The sequence below is a fragment of the Lagenorhynchus albirostris genome, chromosome 11, assembly GCF_949774975.1.
Source record: "Lagenorhynchus albirostris chromosome 11, mLagAlb1.1, whole genome shotgun sequence".
NCBI classification, from domain to species: Eukaryota; Metazoa; Chordata; class Mammalia; order Artiodactyla; family Delphinidae; genus Lagenorhynchus; species Lagenorhynchus albirostris.
The window spans coordinates 101,821,011-101,847,820 of NC_083105.1; the positions used below are offsets into that span (position 1 = coordinate 101,821,011).

At 43.9% G+C, this 26,810-nt stretch overlaps 1 protein-coding gene across 17 annotated transcripts; it reads right to left on the bottom strand.

Moving 5' to 3' along the window:
* Positions 1-655: 655 nt before the first annotated feature.
* On the bottom strand, positions 656-26,616 carry RAD52 (RAD52 homolog, DNA repair protein). 17 transcript variants are annotated; one of them, XM_060164405.1, is made up of 14 exons: positions 26,213-26,296; positions 16,461-16,754; positions 13,017-13,132; positions 12,072-12,170; positions 10,892-10,993; positions 10,198-10,291; positions 9,888-10,015; positions 8,252-8,370; positions 7,320-7,395; positions 3,697-3,920; positions 3,413-3,558; positions 1,948-2,019; positions 1,388-1,651; positions 656-939 (listed from the first exon to the last, which is right to left on the bottom strand). In XM_060164405.1, the coding sequence occupies exons 4-14, from the start codon at positions 12,150-12,152 to the stop codon at positions 878-880; spliced, it is 1,368 nt and encodes a 455-aa protein (XP_060020388.1). In that variant the 5' UTR covers positions 12,153-12,170; positions 13,017-13,132; positions 16,461-16,754; positions 26,213-26,296; the 3' UTR covers positions 656-877. The 17 variants fall into 17 exon arrangements, with proteins under 17 accessions (XP_060020388.1, XP_060020396.1, XP_060020394.1 ...); XM_060164413.1 differs by having other exon boundaries at positions 1,388-1,603; positions 1,948-2,016; positions 13,017-13,181; XM_060164411.1 differs by having other exon boundaries at positions 1,948-2,016; positions 13,017-13,181.
* Positions 26,617-26,810: the final 194 nt, after the last annotated feature.

The following is a 26,810-nucleotide window of genomic DNA, read 5'->3' on the forward strand; positions in this document are numbered from 1 at the left end:
GATTTTTGTGGTTTTCCAGTACATATAAACGTTGTTTACACTATAGCCTGTTACGTCTGCAATAGCATTATATCTAAAACAATATATACCTTTTTTTTAAGAATATATTTTAAAAAAATATTTATTTACTTGGCTGCACCAGGTCTTAGTGGTGGCATGCGGGATCTAGTTCCCTGACCAGGGATCGAACCCGGGACCCCTGCCTTGGGAGTGTGGAGTCTTAGCCACTGGACCACCAGGGAAGTAAGTCCCTAAAACAATATATACTTTAAAATGCTGTTGGGAAAACGCTCAACACAGGATTGCCAAAAAACTTCAATTTGTTTGTTTAAAAAAAAAAATCTGCGAAGTGCAATAAAAAGAGGTATGCCTGTTATTTTGTTACAAAGTAGGATTTTATTTTGCTTTCTTAAAATGCCTTTTCTTTGGTCTTAGATTATTTCCTTATTAGGAAAAAATGGAGGTAGTTTCATGATGCGCCTATAAGTGACAGATGGTTGTAGATGAGTGGCAGCGAAAGGGGTCAGAGGTCACACAGTGACATACCGCAGGCCGCTGTCGAGGTTGGTGCGTGGGGAAAGTGGCCACTGAGATTCCTAGAATTTCTGCCTTTATTAACATGAAAGCTTAGGAATAAATAGTGAAGAGCCAAAGAAAAGGTGTGTGTGTGTTTAATCTCCGCAGGGCTTCCCAACCTGCCCAGCTTGATCTGCGTCAGGTTCCAATAGTGAAATCCTCTGGCGAAGTTGAGCATGAAGCAAGGTAAATCCCCGGAGGTAAAGCTTATTCCCTAGGAATGATGAGTCATTTCATGACCAACAAGCAGTTTTTGAAAGTCCCTTTGTGACAGAATCCAGTGAGGTGAACGGAGCCTTGGTCAAGATGAATCCAATTTCCTTTTCTTCGTGTCCTGGTTCTTCCTATATGAATCATAGTCTCCTATGGAAGAGAAAATTGTTCACATACAGCTGCCATGATGTAAAAATAAGGAATAAACTGACAGCTAAAAACCTTTGAATTGTATTAAGTTACTGTCCTACTTTAAACTAAAGGCCAAGAATGAAAATTGTTATGAGGGGGACAGGTCGCTCTGTTAACACTAGACCAAGCTGCAGGAGAGATCATGACAGGCCTGCTTTTAAGAGGAATGCAGCCATGCTTCAGTGTCCCACTTCTATCAGCTAGAAAGAGCTGCACCTCAGGTCAGGACTCCAAGGAAGACTTGCGGCTCTTAATCCAGTTACACTCCATTTTCTTAGACTGCTACTGGTCTGGCATGAGTCCCCTCCAACTTCTTAAAATGGAATGTCATTCTTTCTTTAAGATTCGTGGAATTATATATACCCAGGTTCTCCCTTCCATTTCTGCTCCTAAAACACTTTGCTACCTGTTATGTGTTGGTTAAGGTTGTAAGTTTGAAGGTGCCAGGGTCCAGATTTTGCCTGTGGATTCTGGTGGCAAAGGCTCTGTGGGGTCCTGTTCCAGGTCTCCATCTCGTTCTGCCGGACGGAGGTGGCAGGGGCCTGTGGCGGTTCTGGTTTAGACAAGGGCTTGACCACACTGTCCCCTGCATCTAGAGCCATGTCCCACATTTCAAGACTGTCTGCAAGGACAGAGGTCACAAGCAAATGCAGCATCAACAAACGAGGTGCTGGAAAAATAACAGGTCGTGAGAAATGCTGTATCATGAATGCTCTATACGATGGCGTTTGGAATTTCTCTTTCCCCGACCCATGAAAGTACACCAAAGCCTCTCGCAGGTCCGGACAGTAGAGGAGCTGCATATGTGCTATCAGCACTTTCTACAAAACCAATGGAAAATGAAGATACCTTATGCCTCTTCTGAAATGTATTTGTGAGGACGGAAAGTATGCAGCACAGTAACTTACAGACACTTGATAGGTATTTACTGATTAGGACTGAAGCCATTCCTTTAGCCCTCCTGACCTGGAAGCACGTCTGTCTGGGTGAGCGGCTCTGAAGCAGCAGTTCCGGCAGGTGGCACCGGTGGCAGCGCTGCTGCAGAGAAAGGACAAAACCACGTAACCAAGCTGGGCTGCGGGCGGCCTTGGAAGTGCGTGCAAAGCCGCCTGGGGTTACACTCGTCGGCGAGGCAGGCACAACTCGGGACCTTGCATCCTGGTCCTACCTACAGATCTATATAAAATAGGACTGACGATACTATATTCTTTCTTCTCATCAAACTGCGGAAAAAACGCTGAGAAGTTTGTTTCTCCTTTAGCAGAAACGGAAGAGTTACTGTAAGCCGTTTTGTCCAGTTTTTACTATTTGAAGCTATAACCCTTGTTCAAACAAAATCTTAAGCAGAAATGAATATGTAAAACCAAGATGATGACTGTGTGATTTGGGGTGGGGGAGGTCCTGGAGATGACTCCTCCTCCACCCCTGACCCCCAGAGCTTCCGCAATGGTTTGGAAGCTGAAGACCTAGAATAATAATTCTTATTAAGAACATCCCCAGCACAGTAAGTTTTTTGGGTTTTTTCCCCCTACATTAACCTCAGCCTGCCAGCACTGCTGAGGGGAATTATAAAGAACTAAACATGAAGCAAGTCCTCGGAACCTTCTTTGTAATTTTTAGGGAGAAGCTGGGCAAAAATCCACTTGGTCTTTCTTTGTTTCTAGTCTCTGAGAAAGACTCCAACAAAATCTGTATCTACTACTCCCACTGAAGCTGGACTCTGAAATAAAAAGTTCAGGGATAAAGAATTGCCAAAAACCCATTCTCTTCAAACCCAACTTTGCTTTATGTTCAGAGACAGCTCAGGGGCTTCCCTGGTGGCGCAGTGGTTAAGAATCCACCTGCCAGTGGAAGGGACATGGGTTCAAGTCCGGTCCAGGAAGATCCCACGTGCCACAGAGCAACAATGCCTGTGCACCACAACTACTGAGCATGCGCTTTAGAGCCCGTGAGCCATAACTACTGAGCCCACATGCCACAACCACAGCCCACGTGCCACAACGACTGAAGCCCGTGCTCTGCAACAAGAGAAGCCACTGCAATGAGCCCGCACACCGCAACGAAGAGTAGCCCCCACTCACCACAACTAGAGAAAGCCCCCGTGCACAGCAACAAAGACCCAACACAGCCAAAAGTTAAAAAAATAAGTAAATAATTAAAAAAAATAAAAGCTCAGAAAGGCTTTCTCATGTACACGTGGCCAAAGTGACTGAGGCGAAAAGAAGCTCTGTCCCCTGAGACAAATAGTTCCAGGTTATGTCAGGGCCCGTCTCCTTCGCCCAGAAGACCAGTGTCTTCCTTCAGTCACGGGGAATGGCGAGGCAGGACGTGACCGTTTGAGCCCGTGGCCACCTCTGTGCTGTGTGTGGACCCGACCTGCTGCAGAGTGGGGAGAGCAGTCACCCCCAGAGCCCATGCTCCGTCCTCTCACCAGGACCCTGCTTCTCGGCAGGTGGGCCAGACGGGGGTTCCTGCTGCTGTTTCTCCATCTGCTCCCGGAACCGCTGCTGCAGCTGTCTTTGCCGGAGCTTCCGCTGGTACGTGGCATCGCTCTCTGTGGCAGCGGAGGTCGGGCTTCTGCATCAGGAGAGCAACAGGGAGGTGAGTTCCTCAGTTAACTGGTGAGCAGCAACACACAGTTCCCAAGGGAGCACACGGGCCAGCCAGTGTGCTGGCTCTGAAGTGAAGGCAGGAGTGGGAGGCAGGGGGAGACACCTGGGAAGGAGCAGGGGCGGGGAGGGCACACAGCCCGCACCCGGAGCCGCTGTCCTCATCCCCTGCATCACAACGTGGTGGCTTGGTCTGCAAGGAGACGTCACCTCCTGTGGTCTGGGGGGTCCCAGAGTCGGGTTCCGTCGGCAGCTGCTGTATCTGGCTTGTTCCACACATGGTTCAAAGTCTTGTCTCTTTGCTTTAGTTAAATCCACTTCAAGAGGCAGCTAATGAGGGAAAAAAGGGGAGAAAACTTCTTCCAACTGCTCTCCCCCTTCCTCAAAGATCTAGATACCTGAAAAATGGCATTTCACGATCCTCTATCCATCATTCCTTCTAGGTCCTAAGAAGCTGGGACAAGGGATCCATAAGTTCAAGTCATTTTAATTATGTGAGGAATAAAACAATTTCATTTTCCACCTATGCCATTATGTATTAATGAAGTTTTGATAAGGAATCATACTTCAGTTTTTATTGAGGGCAAATGCTCTGTAAAATCTAATTTGAATCTTTTCTTGGCAACCAGATCTGATGCTGTCTACTATTTTTTTAATGGAAATGATCACACATCATCACACTACAGAAACCCAGAGATTTTTCACTTGGGAGAACTTCTCTCTCAATAATATGATGCTGATAGAATAAAGGAATATGAGTGATTGAGATGACTACATTTTGGATAAAGATAACATGAAAATGAAAATTATACTGTGAGATTTCGTACTGACATTGAGAAGTAAATAAGTTAAACAGGGCTTCCCTGGTGGCGCAGTGGTTGAGAATCCACCTGCCAATGCAGGGGCACGGCTTTGAGCCCTGGTCCGGGAAGATCCCACATGCTGCAGAACAACTAAGCCCGTGCGCCACAACTACTGAGCCTGCACTCTAGAGCCTGTGAGCCACAACTACTGAGTCCGCATGCCATGACTACTGAAGCCCATGAGCCTAGAGCCCATGCTCTGCAACAAGAGAAGCCACTGCAATGAGAAGCCCACGCAGCGCAACAAAGAGTAGCTCCCGCTCGCTGCAACTAGAGACAGCCCGTGCGCAGCAACGAAGACCCAACACAGCCAAAAATAAATAAATTTATTAAAACAAAAACAAAAGAACTGGACAGTCACATGCAAAAGAATTAAACTGGATCACACCATACACAAAAATTAACACTGGATTAAAGACCTGAAACCATAAAACTCCTGGAAGAAAATATAGGCAATAAGCTCCTTGACGTTGGTCTTGATGGTAATTTTTTTGTGTTTGACACCAAAGAGCGAAAACAACAAAAGCAAAAATAAACAAGTGGGACTATATCAAACTAAAAAGCTTCTGACAGCAAAGGAAACAATTAACAAAGTGAAAAGGCAACCTACTAAATGGGAGAAAAAGTTTACAAATGATGTAACTGCTAAAGCATTAACATTCAAAACGTATAAAGAACTCACACAACTCAAAAGCAAAACCAAACAAAACAAAACAATCCAATGAAAAAATGGGCAGAAGATCTGCATAGATATGCTTTCAAAGACCTACAGATGCCCAACAGGTACATAAAAAGATACTCAACATCACTCACCATCAGGGAAATGAAAATCAAAACCACAATAAGATAGCACCTCACATCTGTCAGAATGGCTATTATCAAAAAGACAAGAGACAACAAGTGCTGGTGAGAATGTGGAGAAAAGGGAACCCTTGTGCACTGCTGGTGGGACTGTAAACTGGCATAGCCACTATGGGAAAAACTATGGAAAACAGTTTCCTGAATAAATTAGAAACTAGAAATAATAATAATTATAATAATAAATTAGAAAATAGAACTACCATATGATGCAGCAATTTCACTTCTGGGTATTTATCCAAAAAAAAGAAAAAGAGTAACCCAGAAAGATATGCTCCCCCATTTTCACTGCAGCATTATTTATAACAGCCAAGACATGGAAGCAACCTAAATGCCCACCGATAAAGAATGTAGTATATATATCTACAACGGAACATTATTCAGGCATAAAGAAGAAAATTTTGCCACTTGCAATAACATGGATGGATCCTGAGGACAGTGTGCTAAGTGAAATAATTCAGAGAGAAAAATAAATACCATATGATCTCACTTATATGTGGAATCTAAACAAACAGACAAAAACTGAGCTCATAGATAAAGAGAACAGGGGTTGCCAGGGGTCGGGGGTGGACAAAATGGGTGAAGGGAGTCAAAAGGTACAAACGTCCTGTTATAAAATAAATAAGCTCTGGGGATGTAATATACAGCATGGTGACTATAGTCAGTAACACTGTATTGTATATTTGAATGTTGCTAAAAGAATAGATCTTAACAGTTCTCATCAAAAAAAACTGCATCTACGTGTGGTGATGGATGTTAACTACACTTATTGTGGTGATCATCTTGCAATATATAAAAATACTGAATCATTATGTTGTACAACTGAAACTAATATACAGGCATACCTCAAAGATATTGCGGGTTTGGTTCCAGACCTCCACAATAAAGCAAATATAGAAATAAAGCAAGTCGCACAATTTTTTTGGTTTCTTAGTGCGTATAACAGTTGTGTTTACACTATACTGTAGTATGTTAAGTGCGCAACAGCATTATGTCAAAAAAAAAGCAATGTACGTACCTTAATCAAAAAATAATTTATTGCTAAAAAATGCCAACCATCACCTGACAATGCAGCTGCCACAAACCTTCAATTTGTAAGAAACGCAATTATCTGTGAAGTGCGATAAAATGAAGCACTGTAAAACAAGGTATGCCTGTAATGTTGTATGTCGGTTATATCTCAGTTAAAAAAAAAGTCAAAGACAGACAGAGAAATCTTGAAGACAGCAAGAGAAGAGCAAATCATCACATACTGGAGTGCCTGCCTAAGATTATCAGATTTCTCAGCAGAACTCTTACAGGCCAAAATGGAGTGGGATGATATATTCAAAGTCCTGAAAGAAAAAACTTAGCCAAGAATAGTGTATCCAGCAAAAGTATCCTTCAAAAATGGAGAAACTAAGATTTTCTTCAAATAAACAAAAGCAGAGCGAGTTCATTACCACTAGACTTGCTCTGCAACAAATGCTAAAGGGAATCCTTCAAACTGAAACAAAAGGATGCCGGGCAGCAACATGAAAATAAAAAGTTCGCCAGTAAAGGTAAATACACGGACAAAAACGGTAACCTGTATCATCATAATTTTGGTACATGGAATTTAAATGAAGAAAAACATTAAAATTGTATAATGAATACAGATATTAAATGTAAAAACCATTAAAACTTTTATAACAATCTATGTTAATAGACATACAATAATATGAAGATGTAATCTGTAACATCAATAACATAAAGTGGTGTTGTAAAGGACTAGAGTTTTTGTATGCAATTCTCTACATAAGAGACAAGTAACACAAATGCTCCAGGCTTCAATTTCCTCATTGGTACATTAAGGTAATTGGTTCCTGCTGGCTCTTATGTTCAAAGACGTCTGAAATACATTCCAGACCCTTTAAATAGCCAAGTCTTCACTTTTTCTCTCTCCATCACCAAATACTCACTCATGACACAAAAGCATCATCAGTTGCACCTTTACTGCGACGCATTCCACCCCCCACTTGTAACATACCTGGTGTGGGAGCTTGTTTAGCGACCTCAGGTAGTCTTTGTCCAGAATACAATTCCCAAGTGCATTCCCGAAACTTCTACGGGTAAGAAAAGAGGGGAACGGGGTTGAGAACGTTATATGTGAATATCAGAGAACAGAGCTACAGCCTTTGTACAAGCTGCTTCTCAACACAGCAGAGGACATGGACTCTGATAAGCATTCAGAAATGTTCATTACGCATCTGCATTAGGCGCTGAGGATACAGCAGTGAGCACAGCAGCCACAAACCCGCCCGCAGGAGGGGCAGTGGGCACAGAAAGCCTGAGCAAGCGCTCACAAAATCGCACCAGCTCTACCTCCCAACGCAGAACACGAATTCCACAGCAGAGGATGTTTCCCAAGGACTGCTCCAACTCCCCAGTAATGGTGAGCATGCGCACTTTAGGGGCACAGACCTCCATGACCAACGTTCTTTCCTTGGGACATCTGGATTCCCCCCCCACAGGTCATGGTATTGCAAATTTTTAGTGCATGTTTTACATGTATTTTTCTGGTAATTCAATTCTCAAAGGCATCTATGACCCCAAAAAAGGTTAAAAACCGTGCTGTATGAAACTAAGTTAACTATGTTACATATACATAATGAAGAACTGTGTAGGTGTATTAAAGAGAATGAGGAAACAATGTATGTGCTGTGTGGACAGGTCTCCAAGACACACTGCTGATGAGAGGGGTGGGGAAGGCAAGGTCAAGTACAGAACAGAGAACACAGGATTCTACTACTTATTCCCCAAAAAGTGGGCCCTCAGCATAAAGAAGCACTGGGGAAAGACAGAAGAGAGCAGGAAAACAGGCTGCACAGGGTCAAGGGTGGGAGGAAGACTTATGTTATTTCGACTTCTGAACCACGTGGGTGTTATAACCCAGAGCTGAGAAGAACAGGATCTGCCTACCTCAGTGCTCGCTTCAGCCCATCGGTCACTGCCTCCTTCCTCGCCTTCTCCAAAGACAAGGCTTTGGACTTGAGGCCCTCGCTAACACCATAGCCCACGTCCTCATGATACGAACCATCCTGTGGACAGAAAAGGAGTTCAGGGTCCAACGTGAGGAGCTGCAGCCCCGTCCCTGGCTGCAGAACTCTCCTCTTCCTCAAGCATCAGTGTTCAGACTGGTTGGACAGAGCCCAGGGCCTGGAACACAGGCGGAGTTGCCAGAGTCCATTTCCAGGGCTACTTCCTGGACCGGATCTGCCTAGAGATGTGCCTGTGCTCCAAGTGCAAGACAATTCTCCTTCCTCTTCACATAACTAGGCACACACCTGACCCGCCCCACATCTTACTAAGACACATCACCCACACTATGAAAACCTCTGGGGCACCAAACCAAAAATTTGAAATATTATATTTAACAGATTCTAATGACTGGATAGCAAATCCTCTCACAAGTCAGGTGGTACCTGTCTCTCGGCTTCTACCAAAAGTAAAGGTGGGCCTGATCAAGCTGTTAGCTGACAGAGAGCTGACTATAATGTTTGATGATAGCATTGTGATTTCTGATATATAACTCACAAGTAGTCAAAGAAATGAATGACACTGTAACGAAACTCGTTCATTCTCAGTTTGTTTATGTGAATAAGGTTTTTGGTAGTATTTATAAAAATAAGTCAGAACAGAATTAATGCTAAATGTTTAGTCTAGGAATAAGTAATATTAACTGTGGATATACAAACTAACTGAATAGAAAAAAACAGCTCATCCATCTTATCAAGAAATGCATTTTCCATAAAATTTTATTAAATATAAATATTTTGATGTAGTTATGTTGTCTCTTCAACATAAACACAACTGACTAAATTGTGTATTAACAGCACCTGTAATATCAATAGTAACTCAATCCAGAAGAAATTTCTCAATAGTTAGAGCCTTAAGATCACTGGAAATTTATCCCCTAAAATTTTTACACACACAAGTATAATAAGGTTATCATTAATAAAAGATTTTCAATCATATAGCAGGATAAAAGCCAGAGGGGAAATGGAATGGAAATACGTGTTCAAGAAGAAACAACGTAAGATATCTGATGACCGAAGAATAACTTGCTCAAAAAAAAGAAAAACAGGGACTTCCCTGGTGGTCCAGTGGTTAAGGCTCCATGCTCCCAATGCAGGGGGCCCAAGTTCAGTCCCTGGTTGGGGAACTAGATCCTGCATGCCACAGCTAAAGACCCTGCACACCACAACTAAGACCCAGTGCAACCAAATAAATAAATAAATATTTAAAAAGAAAGAAAGAAAGAAAAAGAAAAATAGCTTGCGCATGTATTTTTTTTAAATGGATGACAGCATTTAATCCTCTATGGTATTTAGAATACATTGGTACGTGTTAAAAAGACGTAACAGATTTATTTTAGAATGTAAAATTTTACAATATGCCAAAAAATACACCCTTACAACTGTTTATATATATGGTGAAAACTGAGTCAACTTAAAAACGTACAAGAGAACAGAGTTCCTCAAAATTCTCTTAGGGGCACATGAGGGAGGATGTCTGAACAACCCCACCCCCTCTCTGGGCCCCGAGGCCTCCGTACCTGCTCACTCTCCCACCTGCCCTGTGCCTGCAGGCAGCATGTCCCCTCCATCACCCTCACCTTCAGCTGGACTCTCACAAACGCACAGACGCCCACGTAGAACTTGCCATTGTTAAGGTCAACAAAATCTAGGAGTGGGAAAGAGAACCAGCTGAAGAGGATACTGATCGCTGTGCCTCACCTGTATTCCTCCTGCTGGCGGCTGAGCACGCCTTCCCTAGGTCCTTGCCTACAAAACACTCCTGCCAGAAGTCAGCCAATGCCGAGGAAGGGAGACGAAGAAGCAGGCACTGCCAGGAAGCATACTCACCCACGTTCTGCTGTGTGATAGAGTGTGCCCAGCCATTGTAGCCAAACATCTCATTGGCCAGATTAATTACCCTGTGACCCTCGATGTAACACACCTGGAAAAAAAATTTAAAGAAGAAAAAAAAGCTTGTTAAAATTCCTTGCCATACTTAAATGTGGATCAAAATTTACTTAATCTGGGCTTCCCTGGTGGCGCAGTGGTTGAGAGTCCGCCTGCCGATGCAGGGGACACGGGTTCGTGCCCCGGTCCGGGAAGATCCCACGTGCCGCGGAGCGGCTGGGCCCGTGAGCCATGGCCGCTGAGCCTGCGCGTCTGGAGCCTGTGCTCCGCAACGGGAGAGGCCACAGCAGTGAGAGGCCCACGTACCGCAAAAAAAAAAAAAAAAAAAAAAATTTATTCCTTACCAGCTCTTTTGGCAAAACCACCCTTAAACATTCCAGAGAATTTCTCAGTGAACTTAATTCAAAGATCTTCCAGAGGAGCCAGTTAGAACTAGTGTCTTGGGCCAGGCCATGCTTGGGCCACTGCAGATGACAGTGAAGGCTGGAACCCATCCCCGCCCAAAGACACAAACGTCCACTAACAGTGAATGAGAGACCTTCTGAATCCATGAGGAAAAGAGAGGGAGTTGGCAAGTTCATGGGAATAGTCGGCGTTGTGGGCACCCACTTTTCAAGCACGTAAACTCTCTCACCTTCTGGCCGCCTCCAGCCACGCGGCTACTTATGTATTCTGGGCCCAGCCTCTGCCTCAGGGCATTCTGGATGGCCTGGTACTCTTCTGCTGTGTATTGGTACTGTAATCCACAAAGGGAAAATGAAACTGACATTTCCACCATTCCTTATCAGCAAGTCCCCAACTTTTTGGTCTCCAGACCCCTTAACACTCCTCAAAAGTACGGAGGATCCTGAGCTTCTGTTTACGGGGGTTGTATCTATCAATACCAGGGGCTAGAACGAGAAGCTCTGCAGGCACGCATTCCAGCAACCATCAGAGCAATGACATCAGCACATGCTATATGGTCTCTGGAAAACACCCTCACTCATGAAAGAACGAGAGTGAAGAAGGCACAGAGTATTTTAGTATTATTATGAAAATAATTTTGATTTCACAGACTCTGAAAGGTCTTGTGGACCCCCAGGGGTCACTGGACCACATTTTGAAAACCACTGCCTTAGATGTTACTAATATGTTACCATCCCTACAAAACTTTCTCGAGCCAGAACTGGGAAACTGAAACTTCCCTCCTTGGAGTCTATATGACATGTATGTAGGCAAGGGAGCAGGAGAGGAGAAAACATGACAGGAAGCCCTGCTTCCATTTGTCCTCTTCTCTAGTTCAACAATTTCCCATCCTACACATAGAGAAATACACTCCTACTTGTTTAGATTTTCATCCCCTCAATACTTTTCCCCTTGCCCTGAATAAATACACACAAATAGATTTCTGGTAAGACAAAGATAGAATCTGGGGGGACAAAGCAAGAATCTCCCTTATATGCACAGAATATCTCCACAAAGAGTACAACACCAGAAACTTTGGATGCCTCCAAAAAAGAGATCTGGGTGACATGTGGACAAGAGTGATAGGAAACAGTGAGACTTTTTACATACAGTCTGTTTCATTTTGAATGTTACAGCATATGAAAATGTAATCTATCCAAAAAATAAATAAAATTTAAATCTAAATGTAACCCCCAGTGCTGCTAAATTTCGAAAATGCCCTCAGAGCTTGTCAAAGACTCCCAAATGATGCACTTAAATGAAAAAAAAAAAAAACAGTTTACATGTATATGATGGTGCTCTACCAATGGCTTCCCCATAACTTTTTCACTTAACCTCATTCCTTCCAGGTATGAAAAAAACACACGAACCTGACCAAAGCATAATACAGAGTTGCCACCAGCAGGATGGCTGTCACGGCCGCTAAGAATTGCTTCTTCAGTCCCAGACATGTTGATTCAGGTTGACCTCTGAATAAAAAGAAGATTAAAAAAATGATCTCAAAGAACGCTAGTGGTAAAAGGCAAGAGCCTCTACTAAAAATCAGATGAAGTAACTTTCCTTGCATACTTTAAACACTGACCCAGTCAAGGGCCAACTTCCTCAGTGCTTAGCTATCACCTAACAAACCACTTAAAATCCTTTAGGGTCTGCTTCTACCTTTCTGCTAAAATTTTGCTAGCGTGGTGGTGCTATTAAAGGTGATTTTTACAATAAGAATGTATTGTATGTTATAATTACAATGTTCGTAATTGAAAAAGTCAGAATTACAAAAGCGTGCTAGGGGAGATTATGACCACCTGCTATATGGGCATCATGACCCTGACCTCTGTGGGGCTGAAGAGGAAACATAGGCCACGGTAGCTGAACTGCTGTCGCGGAGCCAACACGCCAGCAGGGGGGAGTGTAACAGACATGACGCAATGGAAGAGCCAGATGGCACAGAAGACCCTGTGTTCAGAAAGGGCACAGCATTAAACCACTAGTAGTCCCTGCAGTTTATCGCCTGGGACCTTGTTACAAATGCATATTCTCAGGCCCCACCTCAGACCCACTGAATCCAAAACCAGAGGTGAGGCCCATGTATGAGTGCTGGACCAAGCCCACCCCGTGATTCTGACACAAGCTCCAGTTTGAGAGCCACTGCATTAGACTGAGACCACGCAAGTGTGCAGTCTATTAGAAAAGAGAATTACCCTCAGAAAAAGCAGCTGCAGATGGCTGACCCGCTACCTGAGTGCCCCACCCGCTGCAGATCCAACAAAGTTGGGCCTCAGCACATCTGCATGCTATAAATCTTCAGATTGTTCACTCACAGTAGGACCACAAATCTATGAACGTCAACCAGTATGATTCCCCACGCAGTGTTCCAAGATGGTGTTTAAGAGCTGACATTCCAAGTGGTGATTTCTGGCTCCATCACCCACGAGGTCTTGACCAAGAGAAAAATCACATAATCTCTCTAAATGATGTTTCATCATCTAGAAAATGGAGATAACAATAGTATCTACATTTCCTAGGGGTTCTGTAAAGATTAAATGAGAAACTGCATAAAAACTGCATTAATGCAACTAGAGATTATCATACTAAATGAAATTAAGTCAGAAAGAGAAAAATAAATATCATATGGTATCACTTATCTGTAGAATCTAAAATATGACACAAATGAACCTATCTACAAAACAGAAACAGAAACACAGACATAGAGAACAGACTGGTGGTTGCCAAGGGGGAGAAGCTTGGGGGAGGGATGGAGTGGGAGGTTGGGGTGAGCAGATGTAGGCTTTTATATATAGAACAGATCAACAACAAGGGCCTACTGTACAGCAGAGAACTACATTCAATATCCTATGATAAACCATAATGGAAAATAATATTAAAAAAAGAATGTGTGTGTGTGTGTATATATATAAAACTGAATCACCCTGCTGTACAGCAGTAATTAACACAACATTGTAAATCAACTATACTTCAACTTAAAAAAAAAAACTACATCAGAAGAGTGCCTGGCACATGTGAAATACTAAATAAATGTTAGTTACTGCTAAGTTCTTGTTAATTTTCTTACATACATTATGATGAAAATGCAGAAAACTAAATGATCATAAAACATTACCTTTCAGTTAAGAAATGGTAAATTTATTTATAATCTTGCACTAAAAAGTAGGATAGTGGCCTATACTAGGTTAGTCAATAGTTAGTGTCTAAAATTGTTAAATCAAGAAATAGTGGAATGAGGATATTACTTAGAACTATAAATGCCAGAAAAGACAAGTAAAAGAAAGAAACATCTCTTAGGAGTGGTGCTGGTGTGAAGAACAGTGCAGCAGGGCTCGCCTTTTTAAAAATAAAACTTTTAGTGCTATTTCCTTTTCAAATATGTGCATGTATTATTTTAATAAAAATAAAAACTTAAATACCTGTTCCATAAAGCAGGGGTCAGCAAACTTTTTCCATAAAGGGCCAGAGAGTAAATATGTTAGGTGTTGCAGGTTATATGGTCTCTGTCACTACTTCACTTTGGCATTTTAGCGTGAAAGTAGCCATAGACAATACATAAATGAATGGGCGTGGTTGTGTCCCAATAAAACTTTATTACACAAATGAACTTATTTACAAAACAGAAAGAGACTCACAGACTTAGAAAACAAACTTATGGTTACCAGGGAGGAAGGCTGGCGGGGAGGGATAGATTGGGAGTTTGGGACTGACATATACACACGGCTATATTTAAAATGGATAACCAACAACGACCTAAAGTATAGCACAGGGAACACTGCCCAATATTCAGTAATAACCTAAATGGGAAAAGAAATTGAAAAAGAATAAATACATGTATAACTGAATCACTCTGCTGTACACCTGCAACTAACACAACATTGTTCATCAACTATACTCCAATATAAAATAAAAATTTAGGGACTTCCCTGATGGTCCAGTGGTTAAGACTCGGTGCTTCCACTACAGGGGACATGGGTTCAATCCCTGGTCAGGGAACTAAGATCCTGCATGCCACATGGCATGGCCAAAAATAAATTAAAAAAATAAAAACTAAGAAACAAACAAAAACTTTATTACAAAAAGAGGTGGCAGATTTGGCCCACAGGTCACGGAGTGGGATACTAAAAAGTTGTAGGTGAACAGGATGTTCACAAAGTCAAATGAGAGCCTATCTGGTTATCTGTTAAAAACAAGAGTATACACTGCAAATGTACTAATGCCACTGAACTGCATGCTTAAAAATGGTTAAAATGATAAATTTTACATTATGTACATTTTACCACAATTTTTAAAAAGGAGGGGAATAGCTTAACACAGAAAAGATTTCTATCTCACTCATGAAAGATTTAATACAGTCTGGCGGCCCTGTCCATCCTATAGCCATGCCGTCTGGCATGTGTGACTCCTGAGGTCATCATTGCAGGGGTAGGCAGAGCTGGAGCAGTCATACCAGCTCATAGCTGCCTTAGCTGTGACATGCATCACTCTGGGCACAGTTCCCTAGACAGAACTAGTCACACGGCCCCAGAGGCTGGGAAATGTAAGAAGGCATTTAAATATTTGGTGAGTACTGTCTCTACCACATCCATTTCTCCCCACTCCAGTAAGAACCCCTAGAAGGTGGGGGGTTCTTCCTGACTCTCTGTGGCACCCCCAGGGCCTAGCATAGTACCTTGCTCATAGTAGGTGGTCAGGAAGGGAAGTGTCTGAATATTAAATAAACGGATACAACAGTGAATGAAACAAATACATAATGCAGGATATATAGACAAAGTATATTTTTTAATTCTAGAAACTAATTTTATAAGGCAGCAGTTACACTTCTCACATTTAAAAAGCAATTTGTTTCTACTTTTCTAAACAATCTTATAAGATTCAATATATTGAAAAAAGGACAACTAGTCTCTGTCTATAGACTAAAACATGAAATTATTTTTTTAAAAATATTTATTTATTTATTTTTGGCCACGTTGGGTCTTTGTTGCTGCACGAGAGCTTTTCTCTAGCTGCAGCGAGCGGGGGCTACTCTTCGTTGCGGTGCGCGGGCTTCTCATTGCGGTGGCTTCTCTTGTTGTGGAGCACGGGCTCTAGGCACGCAGGTTTCAGTAGTTGTGACTCGCAGGCTCTAGAGCGCAGGCTCAGTAGTTGTGGCGCATGGGCTTAGTCGCTCCATGGCATGTGGGATCTTCCTGGACCAGGGCTTGAACCCATGTCCCCTGCATTGGCAGGTGGATTCTTAACCACTGCGCCACCAGGGAAGCCCTGGAATTATTCTTTTTGCCAGTTTTAACTTTGGAAAAAACGCTTACTGTTCCGCCTCCCTTTCTAAAACTGTCCACAAACCATTTTCCTGTTATAAAATTAAAATGTCTTTATTGTAGAAAGCTTTAAACATATCAAAAATATGGGAAGAAGTAAAATGTGGCTGGATTCCCACCAGCAACAGATAGCTGTTATCTTCTTCACATATGACTGTGCTTGTGTATGTGTGTTTTATGTGTATGTACACGCGTACCTGTTAAACCAAAGTAGATTCCCAATGTATCAGGCATATCTTACGCAGGACCTCAAGTCTTGGCCCTGCCTGTCTCTGAGGCCTCAGACCACTGTCTCCACCCTGGCTGCCATCAGGAGGACCACATACGCGAGGGTCCCGACCAGCAGCACACGGCCCCTACTTCCTGCTCCCAGGGATGCCTCTTACCTCCCACCCTTGGCCTCGCTCCCGCATTTGAGGTGTGAGAACCCGTGGGACCCACCTGATGCCCACACGTGCACCATCTGCACATCTGGTGGAGCTGACGTACCACGGGGCAGACCTTTCACCAGGGAGACAAAGGCGCTGAGGAGTAGATCCTCTCCTCTCCTCATTTAGGTGGCTGTCCTGGGGTGTGGCACCTTATACCTCCTCCAGGGAGACAGCTTAAGGAAACCAAGCAATCAGCTGTCCTTGTTACCAAGGGGTGGCCAGCCTGGAAATGCACGCTTGAACTGACTTCGTCTCCATCTCTCCTCAATCCCCTTTTCCTTCACTTTTGCTTCCTGGAATTGCACTTCCGAAAAAAATAATACCACATAAGCTTTTGCCTCAAGCTCTAGGTCCCAGGGTTCCCAGGCCTAGCAGACACTAGGGGTGCTGTGCTAACTATCTCATCAGCTCTCACCGCAACAGCACACGCCCAGCCTAACTTCCACACGCCAACACCTGCATCTCTACCTGGGGGCTTGCTTGGCATGGGGCCCATTCTGCACCTGTTCAGGGTAAGCCGCAAGTACCAGAGAACGGATGCCCCTGGGAGCAGCCCTCAGTGACTGACAGGAGCTGGCTAAAGTTTAAAGACCCTAGATTTCTCACCCCTTCTGTGGGATAAGCTAAGCCGTGAGTTCTGCGCTGGCTCCAGGCTCCTGGTGGAATCAGCTTGGGTTGCACCCTTTGTTGACTGCCTTTTCTGTCCCTTCTCACTGCCTCTCTGTTCTCCCAGTATGTCCTGAGGTCAGTCCCCAAATAATCTACTTGCACTTGGAGAAAAAATGGAGGGGGCAAAAGACACCGTCACAATGGAGAAATCTGGCAGCCACCTTAACCAAGCAGTCAAACATAATAATATCACCAACATCTCTACCAATCTAATCATGACTCTAATCATAAGGAAATCATCAGACAAGTTGAAATCTACCAGGCCTGAACTCTTCAAAAATATCAGTGCCTCAAAAAACAAAACAAAGCAAAACAAAAAGGACAGTGAACTCTTCTAGATTCAAGGAGACTAAAGAGACAGGACAACACACTGTGTGACCCTTTACAGGATTTTAGATCACAAAAAATAAAATCTGTAAAGGATATGACTAAGGCAATGGGGGAAATCTGACGATGAACTGCATTTTGGACAATGGTTCTGTATCACTGTTACAGATACTGAGTGTGATAACTCTATCATGGTCATATAGGAGAATGAACTTGTTACTAGGAGATACATAATAAAGTATTAGAATAAACTGTCATGTTTTCTGCAACTTACTCTCAAATCATTCAACTAATAAAATGTGTGCATGTGTAAAGACAGGGAGAGAAAGAGATAAAGTAACAAACCTATGAATCTAGGTGAAGGATATGCAGGCATTCATTGTATAACTTTCCTAGAGGCTTCAAATTTTTCAAAATAAAATGTTAGGAAAGAAAAAAAAAATGTTAGGAAAGACTTCCTGATAGCCAAAGTTACGGCAGCTCCATAAATCTACATATCCCAATACATCTGCCAGAAACTATACGCGCCAACAGAAGGAACAGATAAAACCACAAACATCCTGCACCTCCTAACATAATGAGAAGACTGAAAGTGGAAGTTTCAAACTGCCTAGAAGTAAAGAAATATATATATCAATTTCTGGTGGAGATAGTTCTTGAACTCTCATCTCGACTTTTTGAGGAGAGCAAGGTGGGACCCAGATGGGAAGAGAAATGCATAGAAGGGAGAAGAGGAGGATGGAGAGCCCAAGATAGAACTAAAATCACTCCCGGAAAATGAAGACCCACACTAACTGTGAAGATACCGACGAAACATTCTGGGAGATGAGTGCAGCCTATGGAGAAAGAGACAAGTGTATGTACAACTCGGTGAGGCAGAACTGGCAAGGCGGGGCTTCTGAGAAGAAGGAAAAAGGAATGACGGATGCCCTTTGAGACTGTCCTGTGAAGGGCAAAAAGGGGGAAATTTAGGATCCTATAAGACAAGAGAACATTTAAAAGTCAAAGGATATATAACCATCTCCCCCCAAATGCCTTCTAATAAAGAAACATACTCACTACACTTACAAAAGAATAAGGGGACTTCCCTGGTGGCTCAGTGGTTAAGAATCCGCCTGCCAATGCAGGGGACATGGGTTCGATCTCTGGTCCGGGAAGATCACACATGCCGCGGAGCAACTAAGCCCGTGCACCACAACTACTGAGTCTGCGCTCTAGAGCCCGCGAGCTGTAACTACTGAAGCCCAAGCGCCTAGAGTCCGTGCTCCACAAAAAGAGAAGCCACCGCAAAGAAAAGTCCACGCACCGCAACGAAGAGTAGCCCCTGCTTGCCACCACTAGAGAGAAAGCCAGGGCCCAGCAACGAAAACCCAACGCAGCCAAAAAATAAATAAATAATAAAATTGCTAAAAGAATAGGAAATACTTGAAGTAGGAATCTTGTAAATCACCCCAAACTGTCAATCCTGTTCACAAAATGCAAAATTAGATATAAAAAAGAACTTAAGATAGTTCAATAGTGAACTTCAGATACTTCAAAAGACCCTAACACCATACACAAAAATAAGCTCAAAATGTATTAAAGACCTAAATGTAAGGCCAGAAACTATCAAACTCTTAGAGGAAAACATAGGCAGAACACTGTATGACATAAATCACAGCAAGCTCCTTTTTGACCCACCTCCTAGAGAAATGGAAATAAAAACAAAAATAAACAAATGGGACCTAATGAAACTTCAAAGCTTTTGCACAGCAAAGGAAACCATAAACAAGACCAAAAGACAACCCTCAGAATGGGAGAAAATATTTGCAAATGAAGCAACTGACAAAGGATTAATCTCCAAAATTTACAAGCAGCTCATGCAGCTCAATAACAAAAAAACAAAAACCCAATCCAAAAATGGGCAGAAGACCTAAATAGACATTTCTCCAAAGAAGATATACAGACTGCCAGCAAACACATGAAAGAATGTTCAACATCATTAATTATTAGAGAAATGCAAATTAAAACTACAATGAGATATCATCTCACACCAGTCAGAATGGCCATCATCAAAAAATCTAGAAACAATAAATGCTGGAGAGGGTGTGGAGAAAAGGGAACACTCTTGCACTGCTGGTTGGAATGTGAATTGGTTCAGCCACTATGGAGAACAGTATGGAGGTTCCTTAAAAAACTACAAATAGAACTACCATATGACCCAGCAATCCCACTACTGGGCATATACCCTGAGAAAACCAAAATTCAGAAAGAGTCATGTACCAAAATGTTCATTGCAGCTCTATTTACAATAGCCCGGAGATGGAAACAACCTAAGTGCCCATCATCGGATGAATGGATAAAGAAGATGTGGCACATATATACAATGGAATATTACTCAGCCATAAAAAGAAACGAAATTGAGCTATTTGTAATGAGGTGGATAGACCTAGAGTCTGTCATACAGAATGAAGTAAGTCAGAAAGAAAAAGACAAATACCGTATGCTAACACGTATATATGGAATTTAAGAAAAAAAAATGTCATGAAGAACCTAGGGGTAAGACAGGAATAAAGACACAGACCTACTGGAGAACACACTTGAGGATATGGGGATGGGGAAGGGTGAGCTGTGACAGGGCGAGAGAGAGGCATGGACATATATACACTAACAAACATAAGGTAGATAGCTAGTGGGAAGCAGCCGGATATTCGGTGCTTTGTGACCGCCTGGAGGGGTGGGATAGGGAGGGTGGGAGGGAGGGAGACGCAAGAGGGAAGAGATATGGGAACATATGTATATGTGTAACTGATTCACTTTGCTATAAAGCAGAAACTAACACACCATTGTAAAGCAATTATACCCCAATAAAGATGTTAAAAAAAAAGATACTTCAAAAGAAATTAAATAATCTGAAGAAGAAGAGAAAAAAAAAGATTGAAAATAACAAAGGAGCCTCAGGGTCCTGGGGGAAAACATCAAAATGGCTAACACATATAATCAAAGTCCCAAACGAAAAGGTTAAAGAGAACAGGGATAAAAATTTTTTTAAAAATAATGGCTCTAATTTTCCCAAATTGGGTGAAAGGCATAAGTTTATAGATTTAGGAAGATCTGCAAATCTCAAAGCAGGATAAACACAAAGGAAATCACACTTAGATACACCGTAGGCAAAATGCTAAAAACCAAAAATAAAGAGAAAACCTTAAAAGCAGTCAGAAAAAAATGGCACACTGTCTACAGAGTAACACTGTGAGTTATAAAAGCATACTTAGGGGCTTCCCTGGTGGCGCGGTGGTTGAGAGTCTGCCTGCCAATGCAGGGGACACGGGTTCGTGCCCCGGTCCGGGAAGATCCCACATGCCGCGGAACGGCTGGGCCCGTGAGCCATGGCCGCTGAGCCTGCGCGTCCGGAGCCTGTGCTCCGCAATGGGAGAGGCCACAGCAGTGAAAGGCCCGCGTACCGCAAAAAAAAAAAAAAAAAAAAAAACATACTTAGGAGTAATTTTAATGAACAATGCATAAGACCTCTTCAAACTATAAAATAGTACCAGAAGAAATTAAAGACCTAAATTAAACAGGAAATGCACCACGTTCATACATTTGAAGACTCTATACTGTTAATATATAAATTCTTCCCAAATTGATCTAAAGATTCAATGCCATTGCAATCATAATCCCACGAGACTTTTTTTAGTAACTTGTAAGATGATGATTCTAACATTTATGTGGAAAATGCAAAGGATCTAAACTAACGAAATCAAACTTGAAAAACAACAAAGTTGTTGACCTACACTGCACAACTTCAAGACTTACTATAGGGCTTCCCTGGTGGCGCAGTGGTTAAGAATCCACCTGCCAATGCAGGGGACACGGGTTCGAGCCCTGGTCCGGGAAGATCCTACATGCCTCGGAGCAACTAAGCCCATGCACCATAACTACTGAGGCTGTGCTCTAGAGCCCCCGAGCCACAACTACTGAAGCCCCCGAACCTAGAGCCCACGCTCCGCAACAAGAAAAGCCACCACAATGAGAACCCTGTGCACCGCAACAAAGAGTAGCCCCCACTCACCACAAGTGGAGAAAGCCCGCACACAGCAACGAAGACCCAACGCAGACAAAAATAAATAAATAAATGAATAAATGTATTTATTTGTTTTTTAAAAAAAGATCTACTATAATTAAAACAGGGTGGTACTGACATAAGGAGTGACCAATGGAACAGAAGAGTCCAGAAATCAACTGCCATGTATACAGTCATCTGAATTTCAACAAAGGTACCAATGCAGTACAATGGCATTTTCAACAAATGATACTGGAACAACTGTATATCTGTATGGGAAGAACATTTAATATTCTTCACAAAATAATTTTCACACCATTCACAAAAACTAGAGATGGATCATAGGCCTAAACATAAAAGCTAAAACTATAAAATTCTTGGGGCTTCCCTGGTGGCGCAGTGGTTGAGAGTTCTGCCTGCCGATGCAGGGGACACGGGTTCGCGCACCGGTCCGGGAAGATCCCACATGCCACGGAGCGGCTGGGCCCGTGAGCCATGGCCGTTGAGTCTGCGCGTCCGGAGCCTGTGCTCGGCAACGGGAGAGGCCACAACAGTGAGAGGCCCGCGTACCGCAAAAAAAAAAAAAAAAAAACTATAAAATTCTTACAAGAAAATACATAAGTATACCTTCACAACCTGGAGGTAACCAAGATTTCTTACTTAGGACTCAGAAAGCAATAATTATAAAAGAAAAAATGACAAATATGACTACATCAAAATGTAAAACTTTGCTTATCAAAAACAGCTCTAAGGGGCTTCCCTGGTGGCGCAGTGGTTGAGAGTCCGCCTGCCGATGCAGGGCACATGGGTTCGTGCCCCGGTCCGGGAAGATCCCACATGCCGCGGAGCGGCTGGGCCCGTGAGCCATGGCTGCTGAGCCTGTGCTCCGCAATGGGAGAGGCCACAACAGCGAGAGGCCCGCTTACCGCAAAAAAAAAAAAAACAAAACAGCTCTAAGAAAATGAATAGGCAACCACAAAGACTGATATCCAGGATATAAAAAGGACATATAAAGAATTCCTACAACTTAATAATAAAAAGACAATTAACTCAATTTTAAATGGGCAAAAGATTTGAGCAGGCACTTCACAAAGGAAGATATAAAAATGTCAATAAACACAGGAAAAAGTGCTCAACATCATTAGTAATCAAGGACTAAAATTAAAACCAACCATAATGACATACCACTCTACACCCACTAGAATGGCTAAAAATAAAGACTGACAACACTAAAAGTTGGCAAGGATGTGAAGCAACCAGAATGCTCATACACTGTTGGCAGGAAACAGGCTGATAAAACTACTCAGCTATAAACACATGGTACCCTTCATGAAAAAAGAATGACTTGAAGATGAAGCCAGCATTCCAGAGTTTAGAGCAGCAGGCCACAGGGGATTAGTCCCAGGCCTTGAACCCTAATGGTTCTTTACATACCTTGGATATCAGTTCCTTGTCAAACAGGTGTCAGCGCTTGTCTATTCATTTTCTTAGAGTTACCTTAAATAAGTTTTCAATGTTAATGTAATCCAATTTATCTTTTTTTCTCCCCCAGTGGTTATTGCTTTCTGAGTCTTGTCTAAGAAACCTTTGCACACCTCCAGATCATGACGATATTCTTCCATATTTTCTTCTAGAAGCTTTATGGTTTTATAATTTTTGAAACAAATCTGACAATTTCTTTAGAAATTAAACATGCATTTGCCATATGCCCCAAGAATTCTTCTGACAGGTATTTTTCCCAAAGAAATAAAAACATATGACCAAAAAAAAAAAGACCTTTGGGGGGGTGAGGGGTAAGAGCCTTAGCTAAGATAGTGGCTGTAATCACGAAACTGATGAATTCAAGATATTAAGATTGGCAAAAATGTTTTTTATTCTCATCTATTTCCTTATCACCTAAAAGCATTTCTAATTATATATGGAGGGACAGAGAAAGGAAGGAAGGAGTAAAGAGGAAAGAAGGCACGCTACATAAGGATAGTTTCCTCTTTTGTATGACCTCATCTTTATTAAAGACAGGGCAGGGCATTATCATGAAGGGTTAAATAAGCCACCTTTAAAAGCGTAAAACTTTAGTTTGTAAACATGGGAGAGCAATGGAAATTTCAGGCTGAGAATTAAAGGTCTGTGTCAGCAGCGAATAACTGATGGAGAGAGCAGCCGGAGTCTACTTTACAACAGTCCAGAGAGGAAATGACAGAGGCTCAACCAAGAGAACAGCCACGGAGAGAAGGGGTGGACTCTGGATTTGCATCACAGGCAGAAGTGACCCAGCTCAGTGCGCGGTGAAGTGCTGACTGTGCAGATCAAGAAGAACAGGACTGGGTATCAAAATTCTTTATTTTCATTTATGTACATGCTACTCTCATGTTCGTAAGACTTCTTTCAAAATTTAGCAACAGAGTAGAAAAAGAATTATTTAAGTAAAAAGAAGGAAACATCTCAAAATGTCATCTCTTCCTTGAAGCCTTACACACCTCAGTACACTCTCAACAGAATTAACCCTATGTTCCCATAGCATTTACACATTTATCACAGCACACCATAACCCACACTCTGCCGCTGGAGAACAGCGGGCCGTATACTAACTACCGAATCTCCAGGACTGAGCAGAGTCCCTACCCAGCTTGCAGAATAAACAGCATTTTAGCTTTATTTTAGCTCCTCTCCGCTTCAAAACTGCCAGAACGTTATTAAAAATGAATACCTTGAGTGGAAAAATGTTAAAAGTCACAGAAGTTGAATCAATATCCCCACTAGGCTTTCTGCCCTTGAATAACTAAATTGGTTACATAGTCCATTCTCACTATTCATGATACTCATGTTCTACAGTTACCACGAACACTCAATAATCCAACACCGAGCCACTGCTCCTAGCAGAGATACAGGCCTAGGTTCCTGCGAGCCTCCAGTCACTACGTTTTCATCGACCAGTCAATACAAAAGCTTGCTCTGCCTGTTTCTGTCTATTAAAGGCACCCTATTTAGTATGTATTGTTGATGCATAACTACTGAAATCACGGCCAACAGCACATAACTCAGGCCCGAACAAAGCTCATCTAAGAGAAGCTTGCCGTGCGTGTCTCTGTAAGGCACATCACAGCCACCCTGCACTTCGAACACCAGACAGCACTTCAGCACTAAGCTTGGAGAACATTCTAAACCGTGAAATCACAGCAACACGGATGGACTTGGAGGGCACTGTGCTAAGTGAAATAAGTCAGAGAGACAAAGACAGATACTGCATGATATCACTTATATGTGGAATCTAAAAAACACAACAAACTAGTGAACAAAACAAAAAAGAAGCAGACTTACAAATATAGAGAACAAACCAGTGGTTATCAGTGGGGAGAGGGAAGAAGGGAGGGGCAAGGGCGGGGCAGTGGTACTTCTGAAAGTTGTAAAGAACTATAGAATTTAAAGAATCCCTCATTCAATTTTTTTAAAATGCGTTAAAGGAAGAAAATGGAATCACTAACGAAAAGCATAAAACTGTGGCACTAAACATGCCACAACAAGGACGCAGGTTTACAGTGTGAGCGGAGACACGAAGGCAGGGGCACGCCTTGCTGGACCTGAGCTGGGGACGGGCGCGTTGGCCCTGCTATCTACTTGGAGGCTCCCGAGGAGTTTTAGCCGGGCCGTGCATCCGCAAATAACGGAGATGAACTGGGCGTGCTCGGAGGTCAGACGTCTCCCACAGCTCTCAGCCACCTTCTTCATGCGCTCATCTCCGAGTCCACCCAGTTCCTATCACGCGCCAACAGGTCTTGGCGGCATCGCTGATGACACCCGCACACCGACGCTTCTCTGCCTGTGACCACCACAGCCGATGGCCGAGCAAGTGCTGAGCCGAGGACAGAAACCCTGTCAAACTTTCCTGCAAGACAGCGGACCCGACGCCACTGGAACACTACCAGCTCCGATCCCAGAGTTCAATGTTGGCAGAAGGGTTTTAAGTTGACTGTGCCTCCGACTGTGAGTTCCGTAGAGGAACAGAGCTCAAAAGGTCTCGGAAGCCAAAAGGTGCAAAACCCAAATGCCCATCGACTGACGGAGAAACACAACATGGTCTCTCCCTACGCTGAACTATTATCATTCGGCCGTAAAAAGGGGCGAGTGCCGACCACTGCTACAGCGCGGACGAACCCCGAGGACCTGTGCCGCGCGCAAGGAGCCGCCCACGAGAGGACAAACGCCGTCTGACTGCAGTGAGGTGAACTATCCTGGCCCCACAAACTCAGAGATAGAAAGTGGCCTGGTGGGGCTGGGCAGCGGGACAGGAGAAGCGTCTACTACGAGCTCGGGATTTCCTTCCGGGGCGATGAAACGCTCTGCAATTGGACAGCGGTGATGGCGGCCCAATCCCCTAACTATACAAAAAACCACTCAACTGGTCTCTTTAGAAGGATGAATTTAGTCGTATGTGAATTCTCTCTCAATTTTTAAAGAAAGGTCTAGAAAGGCTGAAGACGCGCTCACCTGTCAAATCCCTCCTAAACGGTTAACTCCTTCCCCGCCGCCTCTCCCGCCCGGCGGCCCAGCCGCGTACACCCTCCGTCCCCGCCCGCGGGCACCAATTACCCCGCGGCCCACTCCCGGCTCCGCCCGTTCCGGCGCCCGCGGGCCGCAGCGCCCTCGCGGTTCAGCACACCCTGCTGGGCCTGGGACCACTGAGCCGGGACTCGCAAGACGAGCTCCCCACCCGGCGGAGACCCCACTCACGCGCCTCGGCCACGCAGCGCGCACGAAGCTCCGTCCCGACTGAACGCGAGCAACGGCGCTCGGGCACGGCCGCTCGGGCACGGCCGCGCAGAGGACGCTGGGAAGAAGGTCCGGGAGGGAGAGCGCGCCCGGCTGGGGTGGGCTGAACGCGGAGAAGGGCGCTCCGGCACGACCGCGCAGAGGACGCTGGGGAAACGGTCCGGGCCAATCTGCCCCGGGCCATAACTACGTGTACGCGCCTAAGGGTCCGCGGAAGACGGTCAGACCGAAAACGTGCTGGGCCACTGCCGGGCACAGGAAGAGGAGCCGCAAGTCAAGTCGGAGCGGGAGCAGAGCCGTCTGTCGAGAGCCGCAAAAGCAAGCTAACAGCGTGAACCTGACCTCCGTGCCGCCGCTCACTCCGCTTGGCTTCCGCGGGCCCTGCGCCGCCGAGATCTCTGCTGTCCCCTGGCGGCCGGCGAGCTCGCCTGGCCTCGTGGCGCCGCCCTCAGCTCTCCCAGCCAGGCAGCCCGAGCCCGACGAGGGGCGGCAGGACGGCTCGGCGCCGCTCAGTGCCCGTAGGCTGCTGCGGGAGAGGACCGTTCTCCTGCATCC

Coding starts and splice junctions, on each gene's coding strand:
- RAD52 (XM_060164410.1), bottom strand. CDS start 12,152: ATGTCTGGGACTGAAGAAGCAATTCTTAGCGGCCGTGACAGCCATCCT. Junction 10,292..10,891: donor TGGCTGGAGGCGGCCAGAAG/GTGAGAGAGTTT, acceptor TTTTTTTTCCAG/GTGTGTTACATCGAGGGTCA. Junction 2,020..3,412: donor TGCCGAGAAGCAGGGTCCTG/GTGAGAGGACGG, acceptor CTTTCTCTGCAG/CAGCGCTGCCACCGGTGCCA.